The sequence below is a fragment of the Rutilus rutilus genome (genome assembly GCF_951802725.1).
Source record: "Rutilus rutilus genome assembly, chromosome: 8".
Lineage (NCBI taxonomy): Eukaryota > Metazoa > Chordata > Actinopteri > Cypriniformes > Leuciscidae > Rutilus > Rutilus rutilus.
The window spans coordinates 33336103-33348821 of record NC_140222.1 but is presented as its reverse complement, the minus strand read 5'-3'; the positions used below and the strand labels follow the sequence as shown (position 1 = coordinate 33348821).

General features: G+C 37.7%; 1 protein-coding gene across 1 annotated transcript; it reads right to left on the bottom strand.

The window, feature by feature from the left end:
* Nucleotides 1-202: 202 nt before the first annotated feature.
* On the bottom strand, nt 203-1592 carry LOC311295395 (V-set domain-containing T-cell activation inhibitor 1-like). The gene is made up of 3 exons (XM_084416744.1): nt 1539-1592; nt 1136-1462; nt 203-1013 (listed from the first exon to the last, which is right to left on the bottom strand). The coding sequence occupies exons 1-3, from the start codon at nt 1561-1563 to the stop codon at nt 841-843; spliced, it is 525 nt and encodes a 174-aa protein (XP_084272870.1). The 5' UTR covers nt 1564-1592; the 3' UTR covers nt 203-840.
* Between the last annotated feature and the right edge of the window lie 11127 nt (nt 1593-12719).

Below are 12719 nucleotides of genomic sequence, written 5' to 3'. Positions count from 1 at the left end.
TCTGATCAAAGACTCTTCGGAGATATGCAGTACTACTCTATATACTCAAGATTATAATTTCTGCTGAGAAGATGTGAGATAATATATTTACAATTTTTGCTGATATTCAAGGTAACTTTTTAAACAGAATATTCAGTACCAAGAATGAGGTAGACTGATTGACACTGACAATGTAAGCAATATATGAAAAGTAGGCATTATGGGATTTATTTATTTGGATCATTTATTGAGAAAACATTTCCTTAACGTATAACATGCAAGGTATCTGAACACCGACATTTCCCAATTTCATCCACACATTTATTGTTTCTTGTACATAAAGAGATTATAAAATGAAACACAAGACTCTTTGCCTCTCTGAAAGTACCTGGGAAAACTGAAATGCATTCCCATGAAGCTTCAACACTGTGGTTGTATGGACAGATATTACGGCCCTGCATGGAGCTACAGTAAGCGTTTTATATAGACTGAATGTACCTAAAAACACTGAAATTAACCTTTCGATGATGTAATAACAGGAATTAATCAGATTTAGTAAATTCAAATTTAAGAAACATAAAATAATGCATGAATACAAAAGGCATTTACTACCAGCAAATACAAGATGATGAAAGAGCACTTGGGGTGCAGATTTATTCAGGCAGAAACATACTGACAGACTCACTTTCTCTTTAGCCAAAAAAGTTCCTGTTTCACTGTTCCAACATCTTAACAATGCTGTGTATAAGGCAAGAATATACTAACACAATAGACACCATAATGAACCAATGAAAGCTGTAACAATTGAACTAAATGTAAAAAAACAGTCATGAGAGTTAGCGGAAGTAAAAATTAAAGCTTTTAGTCCTGACTTGTCATTTCTGTCTCTGTTTGTTGTTCTCCAGAAGAGGATAAGGCAGTGTGGATTCTTTTTCTCAAGAGAAAGATTAAACCAGCTATAAGCACTATTAATACTACAGGTAATACTATGTAAACCCAGAGCAAAGGCGATGGTGTTTTTTCTCTTTGTTGTCCTAGAAAAGAAAAGAATAAACATGTAAAAAAATCCACAAAAAATCCATCTATAATTATACTGGAACATTAACTAGCGAATGCCAACTATGTAATCATGTATTAATAGACCAGTTTCACACACCGTTGATGATCAGCTGTACAGTTTTCTGTTCAGATGAGTGTGTGATGTAGCAGATGTATCTTCCTCCGTCAGTGTATTGAAGATTGTTGAGTTTGATGGAGAAGTTTCCTCTCTCATACTCCTCTGGAAAAGTTTCAGCTCTGTTCTTGTACTGATGGTCTTGTTCCGATACTGAATCTTCACCCTTGACTATATCATACACAAGCTTGCTGCCATTGTGTCTCCAGTGTACATCAGTGTCTTGAGGTTTCAGATCATGTTCAGTGGAAGAACACGGCAGGAGAACAGAACCACCAATAACAGCCTCTACTGTTTCCTGCAGAGACACTGAAACAACACAAACTTTCAAACACTCAGTCTGTGGCATGAATTTATCTTTCTGATGTGTCGTTCTGATGCTCACCTTTGTTTATCAGCACCGCAAACATACAGATGAAGCCGCAACTGCAGAAACAGAAAAAAAAAAAAAAGTGTTTCCTGTACGTTCCTCAATGAGTATAAAGCCTCTAAAAGTAATTCATTCAGATCTGTTTAGAAAATCTTGTTTTATTTTGAAGTAAATTGTTACAATTAGATCATTTGGTCTTTATCATTTAATAAATAATTACTGTAATTTAGTTGTTATTTAATAATTACATACATTTTAAATACATTCATTATTCATCCTTTACTATTGGATAATTGGTTGAAAGCATTTAATAAAGAAAAAGAAAATCTTAGGCCTTTTCTTTGCATCGTCATCATCATCCTGTGTGCTAAACTCATCTGTAAATGTTCAATTTAGCAGTAAATGTTCTTAAAGCTGCCTTACTCTACTGGTTAAACCTGAACTCCTTGAAGTGACTAGAGACTATAGACAAATCAAATTACCATCAAATAAAACTAATAATTGTATAAGCAATGAGATTCAAGATGATCGTACAAAATGCTAATGCTAAATGCTATTGCTAAATCAAAACCAAGTTAAAGCAATTTTCCTGCAGGTAAACATGTTAGTCATTTATTACTCAATCCACATTTAAAGTATTAGCAATGTAAAAAAAAAAAAAAAAAATCTGTTAATGCCAGTTTAAATGAAGACCAAAACAAATCCGGCCAAACACCGACACAAGCTAGCTACATCTTCAGTGATACCGGAAAAGTATCACATTTGTTCAAACTGTTTTCACTCAGAATATACCTTACAATCATGATATCCTAATGTTTTCAAGTATACTGTATTAAAATATATTAAAAAATTCTAAAATTATGATGAAACAATTGTTTTTCAAGAAAAAAAAAAGACTTCCGTATGTCAAGGTTTGATGTATCTTACAAAAACAACTACATGAAGTGAGACGCATGCGCACCATATATATATGATGTCTTAATCGTTCTCAAGGATATTCAAGTAGCCTATATTCAGAAATACTGAGTATCAGAGAAAATGTTAAGTTTACTAACACATGCTTTACAGGGAATGTTTGTTCTTTGGCTTTTGACCTTCTGAATCTTCCCCATCAATTCATATTGTTTCTGCAGCAAGTTATTGTATCGACAACGATTGTCATGTCTGAACTTCAGTTCATCAATAAAACAGCACAACATTCATGATATTCAGAGATATACAGTTTTCAGTTAAAGATAGATCATTTAATCAGCCTGCATCTGTCATGAATAAGAGAATTCAACCAATAAGTCAAATCAGTCAGAAAAAAAGTTTTAGCCTGCATATTTTCCTCTTTTTTTTTTTTTTTTTTACGTTTCATGAATGTAAATTATAAAAGCACTGTATAAATAAACATTTAAAAAAAAATTTATAATGATTCCATTTAATTATTAACTTACATTGAGATTGAAGCGTCCTTTCGTAAACACCCCTATGGGAAACATTGTGTTCTGGATCCTGATTCTCAAAAGAAACATTTCTCTGAATGATGTTTTATATATTCCTGTCGTCTTTGAATCTTAATACACCGTCATGTCACGACTTCAGTTCATTATCACTGAAAGAGTGCAGGAAGGATGCAGGACAGGAACAGTGACACCCACATCCATGAGCAACCTTTCAGGTTTTTCTGGTTTAACCAGCGTCAGTAAATGCAGCTGATACAGAAAAACAGCTCTCACTCTCTCCTGAAAAGAAGAAATAAATCAATAAAAACAGCTTTTTTTTTTTTTTACAACAATAAATTACCTGCATTGTCATGTCATGAGAAGACACGCAGGAGGATAGTTTTCAGACCAGACGAGTGAGTGAGTTTCCCTCTGAAAATGAACAAAATATTGATAACAGAAAAAAGAAAAAAATATATAGTGATATATGATCTATTTAAACTGTGAACTTTTTTTTCTGCTGTCATTCCAGTCTTGACTTTAGTTTACTGTCACTTAAAAAAAACATGATATGAATGCAGAATGTCCAGTAACACCCACAGTTGTGTGCGGAAACCAAAAGAGCAAGAACTGGAAAAAGCACACAGCCTGTTTTTCATGAATTTGTCTTTTCATTTGTAGGTTTGTGGAATGAACTGCTTGTTTCTGTCTAGCTCAAACATTTTTGTTCAGCTTAATACACTTATTCTTTCACATTATTACAATGCACACAATATTTGTCTTCAATTTTTCTTCAATACTGTCTACAAACAGCAAAGCAAAGCTTTGTATTGTGTGTATTATAGCATTTTGAATTGTGCTATTCTATGGACTATTTGAAAGCTATTGTGATAGAGGTCAGTCTGGTTTTGATCATCAACACTGCATACCAGAGCACATTCTTGACTTTACTTAACCCTTTATAGGGCACTCATTGAAATATTTGGAAATTCAAATTTTTCACCTCAGAAACCTAATGGGGGATGTTAAAGGACATTTAAACAAAAAAAAATGTTCTCAATTTTTTTCATCTTTGCATTGCAAATCAAGGTCAATGAAGTTACCATATATGAGCACTTGCCTGTCTAGGGTAAAATAAATTACAGAGAGTGAATTAAAAAAATATATGACACAAACACACACAAACTGCAAGGAACATTTATTTATTATAGGCACAAACTGCAAGGAACATTTATTTAGAGACATCTCTGTCTTTAGGTACTGATACGGGCATCTTGTGGAGGGTGCTCCGGGAGTATGGGGTCCGGGGCCCTTTCCTAAGGGCTATCCGGTCCCTGTAGGAGCAGGAGCTTGGTTCGCATTGCCGGCAGTAAGTCAGACTTGTTCCCGGTGCATGTTGGACTCCAACAGGGCTGCCCTTTGTCGCCGATTCTGTTAATAATTTTTATGGACAGAATTTCTAGGCGCAGCCAGGGGCCGGAGGGTTTCAGGTTTGGGGACCATACAATTTCATCTCTGCTCTTTGCGGATGATGTTGTCGTGCTGGCCTCATCAGGTTTTTCGCCCGATCGGAACCAAACCAGTGCAGAAATGTTCTCTAGAGTCTGAATATCAATAATTATCGAAAAAAAGTTGAAATTTCGATTCACGGACGATAAGGGACGCCAAAACGTACGTTGTGGGAGGGGCCTATTTTACTAAAACGACTATAACTCCAGAAGTAAATGAGGTATCTTCACCAAACTTGGTACACATGTGTAATAGGTCAATCTGAGGTCACAGTAAAAAATCCGCGGCGATTGGACACATGGTGGCGCTATAACATGAAACAAACATAAAACAGGCTATAACCACCTGACCGTTAGTCCGATTGACTTGAAAATTGGTATGCAGTGTCTTGGTCCAAGGTGCCATGTATGTCTATGAGGACATTGGAGTATCTCAAAAAACATGGCCGCCATCGGGTTTTTGGCGGCCAGGACCTTCAGCATGCACTGGGATGGTTTGAAGCCGAGTGTGAAGCGGCTGGGATGAGAATCAGCACCTCCAAATCCGAGGCCATGGTCCTCAGTCGGAAAAGGGTGGCTTGCTCACTTCAGGTTGGTGGAGAGCTCCTGCCTCAAGTGGAGGAATTCAAGTATCTTGGGGTCTTGTTCACGAGTGAGGGAAGGCCTGAACGGGAGATTGAAGACGGATTGGTGCAGCTTCTGCAGTAATGCAGTTTATGTACCGGTCTGTCGTGGTGAAGAAGGAGCTGCCAAGCGAAGCTCTCGATTTTCCGGTCGATTTTCCGTTCCTACTCTCACCTATGGTCATGAGCAGTGGTGGAATGTAACGAAGTAAAAATACTTCGTTACTTTACTTAAGTACATTTTTCACGTATCTGTACTTTACTTAAGTACAATCAATAGTGCATACTTTTGACTTTTACTTCGTTACTTTTTGCAGCAATTATTATACTTTCTACTCCACTACATTTCTACAACGTTTCGTTACATTTTCGTTACATTTTCTGATCAGTTTTCCCCTTGCCAAAACAGGGATTGAAAAAAATCTCCATGTTTTCGGTGCTGACGCGTTCATGTAACATGTAACTGTGGCGCTGCCAATAAAGCACCTAAAAGCTGTCACAAAGAACCAGCAAAAGTAATGATTATGAATAGCCTATGTAAAATATAACAAGGAGACATTTTAATTGATGCTGACGTGCGATCTTTGCAGTGAACGCGCCAGAGAGAAATGCACATTTCATACGGATTAGGCCTACATGCAGAGAACAGTCTGTTTTCTTTCGTTTTGAATTGTTCTGTTTAAAAGTACACATTTCAAGCTTTCTATATACGTCTCAGGTTTGTGAGGCAAGTACAGACCTGAGTTTCGGTTCATGAGTTTCACAGTTCACAGCCCTTCTTCATCCGGTGGGTATATTATTTTTGGTTTGCGCAGTGAAATTAACAGAATTACTAAAAAGTAAAAAATATTTTGCCACCTAAAAGTTAAAGATTTTTTTTGTGTCACGTCCGTTACGGATTTATATTTCCCTCATATTAAATATAAAACGCATGTGTCTGTAGACTAGTATTTTTCTAATGTCTGGACTTCTTTATTAAGGGAGTAAGGAGGATATATAAACAGTTTCAATTGGTAGGCTATTTGAGAATTTACATTTCAAGATTTACATTTCAAGTTTTTACTGCAATTGTCATGTCCATAACGCTGGGATTGCCCAATCTTAAAGAATTTATCCAGGTCTACGTATTGTATAATGTTACGTAACTTCAAATAAGGGGTGTGTCGCGATTCTGCCTTCTCACACTCACACCGCCACACAGGTTCGTGGATCCGCCGAGTGTCGCGATTTCAGTTTCATATTGCATATTGTTACAGCCCTAATTATTAGAATATAGACATTAAGAGAATAAATTGTTATGAAAGTACTTTTACTTTTAGTACTTAAAGTACATTTAAAATCAGGTACTTTTTACTTTTTACTTAAGTGGGGTTTTCATTGTGGTACTTTTACTTTTACTAAAGTAAATATGTCTCTGTTTATTTGTACTTTTACTTAAGTACTGAGATTCAGTACTTCCTCCACCACTGGTCATGAGCTTATATTTGCTCATAATTGCGTTTTATCACAAACCAATATTCAGTAATTAAAATCAATTCACACAGTACTAGGCCTCACACGAACAATAAGCACCCGTGTATGCCATTTAACTATAATTAAAAAAAAACATACATTCATAGGGCATATGTCTAAAAATGGACACTTCCTCGACTTAGGTAGACAGGGCATATGATCAAATATGGTGCATTTAGTTTTCAGCCAATCATTAAGCTAATTTTTACAAATGCTATGCAAATAACAGCAATCCTAATCTTTAACACAACTATTCAACCAAATAATTTGTGAGTTACATCAACTTACCATGTTTAGTTATGATGTTATTACTATAACTGTGGGAGAAGTCAGGTTCAAAAAAGCAATATTTTTGATTTCTGCAAGATGGCTGTGTTTGAGGTGCGCCAGGCCACTGCTGATTGGTCAGATGCCTTGATGTCAATATCTGTCAGATAGCTTGATCTCCCCTGATTGGCTGAGAGCAAACTACGTGACTCTAGCACTCCAAACGGAGGCAGGGGGGGGTCATTTTGAATGTGTGCAGAAGTGACTAAATATGGTTACTTGCCCCATAAAGGGTTAAGCAATATTTGCATGCGTCTGTTGTTTTCATATAACCTGGAAGAGAATTTGCATTTGAATCAATGGTTCCATCAGGAACTTCCTGTGGAATTTTAGAATTTATTTAGACTATTTGTGAAAAGCGAGGAAAACCGCTGGAGCGCGTCAATATAACTGGTCTCAAAAGGCTTTTCAAATGTGATTAATAAGTAAAGGTGAATAAAAGACTGAAAGAACGTATAGAGATATTTATTAAGGTGTCGTAAAACATGTAAATGAACAATCTGCTGCAGTCCTGCACATGATGCAAATGTGTTCAAGGTTAAAGACAAAGACTCCATTGACTCATTTGTGGAATCACCACATTGTCCTGAAACATCTTGTTCAATTGATTCATTTTCTGCTGTTGAATCTGAAAACAAAAAATCTCTGTTTGTTCTGATGGCAACATTCTTCTCATTTCTGAGAAAACGCTTACTTTTAGTGAAAATCTTATTACTTATAACATGCAAATGATTTGAACACAGACATTTGCATATTTCATACACAAAGTTTATTGTGTCTTATACATATGAGATTATCCACATACAGAAAGCACAAGGCTTTTTGTGCTCTAACACTGTTGTTATGTGGACAAATATTGTTATAAATATTACAGCCCTGGAGCTCCATGTTTTTCATGTTTAATCTTGTGCACACTGAATGTATGAACACCGAAATAAAGCTTTCAATAGGAATCAATGAATTAGATTTAGTAAATGAAATGTTATCAGACATATATAATACTTCAAAGTACAAAATGCATGTAATACTGGCAAACATAAAATGATGAAAGAAGCCTTGTGGTGCAGAATTGTTCAGGCGGCAACATCATTTTCACTTGAGGAAAATATCAGAAAAGCTTTTGGACCTGACTTTCATTTCATTTCTGTCTCTATTCTTTGTTCTTCCTAAGGGGAAAAGGCTGATTAAATTATTTTTCTGAAGAAAAATATGATGAAACCAGCTATTAATACTACAGATAATACAATGTAAAACCAGAGCAAAGGAAATGATGTCACCACATCTGAACCCGTTTCTTTTCCTTGGTTTCCTGCAACAACAAAAAAAGTGAAGAAAAACAACATTACTGCTGTCATGGAACAGAGACTCAAGACAAAAGGATATGAGTGAGAAACAGGTTTATTGAATTAAGTAGTGGTGAGTACCAGTGGATGACGATATTGGTGAATGTCTTTGAATAATGTGGATGAGATATACTGACAGTATGGTTCTTTTGTAGAAGATGAAGGAGGTTGTGGATGCTGTGGTGAGAGATCGCTGGAGTGCACACAATGGAACAGAGAGAGGGAAGTAGCTGGAAGAAGACAGGAACCAGGAAGACGAAGGAGACGTCGGATAAACAGAACGGTAGACGATCACACTTAAACATCAATCGTTGAACAGTGAGAGAGACAGGGAAGTGACCTTAAACAACCTTAGACAAAGTGACTGTGTAAGGCGAGTGCTTTTATGCTGACTGTGCTGATGATCGGATGACATGCAGGTGCGGGTGATTAGTACTCAGGTGACAGCGATCTTTGTGATTGTGTGGTGGAGGAGCCTGACAGTACCCCCCCACCCCCGTAGAATGTTCAATCCTGCAGTATTGATGGAAGGGGGGGGTTCCTCTGTCAGCCCAGGCTCTGTGGAGGGAACAGAAACAGGTGAGTGATAGGGCTTAAGGAGTGATACATGAAAGGTAGAGTGAATCCTGTAATGTGATGGTAACTGCAGCTGGTAGGTGACTGGGTTGATCTGTCAGGTGATGGTGAAGGGGCCAACGAATCTGGGACTTAGCTTCTTGCAGGACAGGCACAGCTTGATGCCCCGTGTGGAAAGCCAGAACTTCTGTCCTGGCTGCAAGGTAGGTGGTTCCGTTCTCCGAGTGTCTCCATGGGTCTTTTGTCTACGCACTGCCCCTTGAAGGTGATGTGACCCTCTCACTCTCTCGAAACCAATAGTCGACGGAGGGGACGCTGGAGGGTTCCCGGACCACGGGAACATTACAGGCTGGTAACAAAGCATGCACTGGAAGCAGGGATGTAGTGGAGGCTAAACGCACGTAAACGCCGTTTACGCACCTCCCAAAATTCGGAAATAGCGTTTACCCACCTCCAAAGTGCGTTTATCCACCTCTACATTGCGTTTATCCACCTCTAAATTTCACGCTATTTGAGCGGACTTTGCTTTCCCAGAGCGTGATTGCCGATCGGCACATGATTCGAGCATTTGGGCCGTTAACTACAGAGCAGAACGCGCAGAACGCAAACACGGAGCAGAGAGCGCAGCGCGCGACACACACACACACAAACACGGAACAAAGAGAACGGCGCACATACATAGCAGAAAACACACGCTCGTGAAGTTACTAAACAAGCTGCGCGAGAATGAAACTTGATCGCAGCCGCAACAGGAAATCATTAAAACGATGCAAAAAAAGATTTTTTTTTATTTTTAGGCTATATTTATAAGTTTATATTTTTATTCATTACAGGCAGCTGGTTTAATGTAGGGAGCATGTCAAAACCCAACTGTACAAGAGATTCAGAGGGAATCAAGCCTGCACCAGGTTAAAGACTTTCCCTCTACAGGGAAACAATGATCCACATTTTTCTGATAGACCAAACAACTAATCAATTAATCGAGGAAATATTCAACAGATTAATCAACTATGAAAATAATCCCAAATCCCTAATCATTATGCACAAGTGCATTGCATTGGAAGCCCTGGATATAAGCCTCCCTCTCGATCTCTCTTAAATATTTTTGTTTTCTCTGTTTTGTCATTTAGTAAACTTTATAGATTTCAACCATATTATTCCTTTTTGAGTCTCTTTAACAAGAACTTAGATTAATGTATGAATTGAATAGTGATTGTGTGACCTATCTATGATGAGGGAACAACCAGTGATACCCTTGGTAGTACCATCAAATAATAGCCTATAGCGATGTCATCAGGATACACATACCGGTAGGCAGTGGCCCACCTTACCGGGGGTGACCACGTCGTGGCCCACCTTACCGGGTGACCACGTCGTGGTCCACCAGAATTTATAGTTTACCCACCTCTTTTTTTACCACTACACCACTGACTGGAAGGGAGTTAGTCCAGTGGCAGGCTGACGAAGGGAGTTCTGCGTGTACTCGGCCCAGCCTAAGAATTGGTTCCAAAAGTTCTGGTGGCCGTGGCAGAAGGTTATAATATAATAATAATAATATAATATAATAATAATAATTTATTTCTAAAGCACATTTAAAAACAACACGAGTTGACCAAAGTGCTCAACATCTCAACAGCATTACACAAACATCAAACGACACAAGTTTGTTCTGTGAGTTTGTTCACTCCACAGAATCAACCCAGGCTACATTCCAGTCCAAAATTGTCATGCCCTTCACTCGCTAACTTCTCTCCGTCTTGATCACTCGGATGTACGTCATTGCTTACGTTGCACGAGTGCACTATACTGGCGGAAACTGTAATGGGCTGAACTGGAACGTCCTAAGCCCTTGGAATCAGTTATCAGTTCTTTTTCCTTTAAGAATTTGTTTAATGCAGCATCCAAATGTAAATAGGGCCTAGGTGTGTTTAGGTTGTTTTAAATTAAAAAAATTATAATTAATATATCATAGAGTTGTTTGTTGTGGTGGTGATTAGACGAGGTCTGTCACAATCGTACTGCATTGTGGGACATATAGGTGCCTGAAGTGTACATATGTATATAGTAGACTCGGTCAAAATCGAGGGAACGAGGGTCTGTCGAGCCCGATCTCACGGGAAAACGTACAAATTCTACGAGGTGGCTTATTCGTACGAATTCATACGACCTGACTCGTACGAATTAGTAAGATTTTTTCAAAATCGTACATATTTTACGAATTGGCCAATTCGTATGAATTCATACGAATGACCTACCCCTGACCCCGCCCCTAAACCTACCCATAGACAAATCGTACAAATTCGTACGAGTGAGGTCGTACGAATTAGTACGAATTAGCCAACTTTTTATCATTCGTACGAATTCGTACGAATTGGTCGTGAGATAGCGTTGGTCTGTCCATATAAACTTCCCTCGTCCACTTCACGAAGTGGAACGCACTTCAAAAAATGGCGGCAGGGATTCCCCCGATTGGAAGTGCTTAGGAAAGTTTGCGTGTCTAAAAGTGGACTGGAACGCAGCCCTGAAGTTTTGTGTGACAGTAACAGATCCAGATCTGGAATGAGATTTCTCTGCAGTTACTCAGTTTAACCGAACACAAACATGTCACTTTAATATGATTAACAATATCAAAGGTCTTATGAAAACAGTGGTTATTAAAGCACAAAATAATTTTGAGAATTGATGATGGAGCATTAGATGTTGTGGTCAGAGTTTTAGACTTCCTCTTTTTGATGTGGAAGGTTTTTGTCTTCCTGTGTTTTCTTCAGAGCTGCAGTAGATTCATCTTAATGTTGTGTGGAGAGAAACAGAATCATTCTGAAGTGTTTTAATCTCGACAACATGAAGATCATTCAGCTTCAGCTCTGTGAGTTTATATGAATATATTTACATATGCTTTGTCATTCATTGTTTTGTATAGGTTTACAGTGATCTTAATTATAATGCTACAGTATTGTATTTATTTTATCTCATAGATGTGTTAATCTGTTGCCGAGCTGCAGTCTCAGATCAACTCACTGATTTGGGATCAAATGTGACCGTAAACTGTGATCTTGATGAAAATGAGGTTTATTGGATTTTACTGAAAACACCAGATCCTCCAACAGTGGTTCTACGGTCAGTGTCAACCACGCCATCACCTTTTTACTTAAATACAACATTCAGAAAGAAATATTCACTGCAATTTAAATACAGTCTAGTTATAAATAATGTGATAGCTGATGAATTAGGAGTTTATTACTGTATGAACACACACACACCTCCAAAACTCAGCAACAGCACCAGACTGCACTTCACCGGTGAGTTCATTTACTCCTCTATTGAAAATAATGATGATTAGTGCAGTTATTTACTTATTTATTCACTTGACTGTTACTGTAATTATGGACACTTTCTTTACAGAATCAACTCAACTAACTGAGTGTCACAATCATACAGCGCTGGAGTTTATTGATCAGAATCAGACACAAGGGCAGATTATTATAATCATATCTGGTCTGATGATCGGGCTTCTGCTCATTGTGCTGATCGGTGAGAGACTCTTCTTTAGTTTAGAAAATTAAATATAAACATGCGATTTGTAAAAAATATCAATATGATTCTCCTCTCCACTGAGTGGCGATTTAGTTATTGTGTAAAAGTTCTTTGTTTAGAATTGTTTATTTTGACTATTCAGCAATTAATTTGGCAGTTTTGCATATTCAAATATGACTTTATATTTTAAGAAAGAATAGTACAACCTTTGGTAAATATTGAATCTGATTTCGCTGTTTTATTTTTAGGACTAGTGAAGGTTTTTGGTGTTGGAAACAGAAGGTCTGAACGATCACAACTCAACACTGATCTCCAGCAGCAGCGAGTTATACAGCATCAGGAGGAC

What these genes read in the sequence shown, in the direction of transcription:
- LOC311295395 (XM_084416744.1), bottom strand. Translation starts at nt 1,563, where the DNA reads ATGTTTGCGGTGCTGATAAACAAAG. An exon ending in TGCGGTGCTGATAAACAAAG is followed by an intron (nt 1,463 to 1,538) that starts GTGAGCATCAGA and finishes GTGTTGTTTCAG; the next exon opens with TGTCTCTGCAGGAAACAGTA. An exon ending in TGTACAGCTGATCATCAACG is followed by an intron (nt 1,014 to 1,135) that starts GTGTGTGAAACT and finishes TTTCTTTTCTAG; the next exon opens with GACAACAAAGAGAAAAAACA.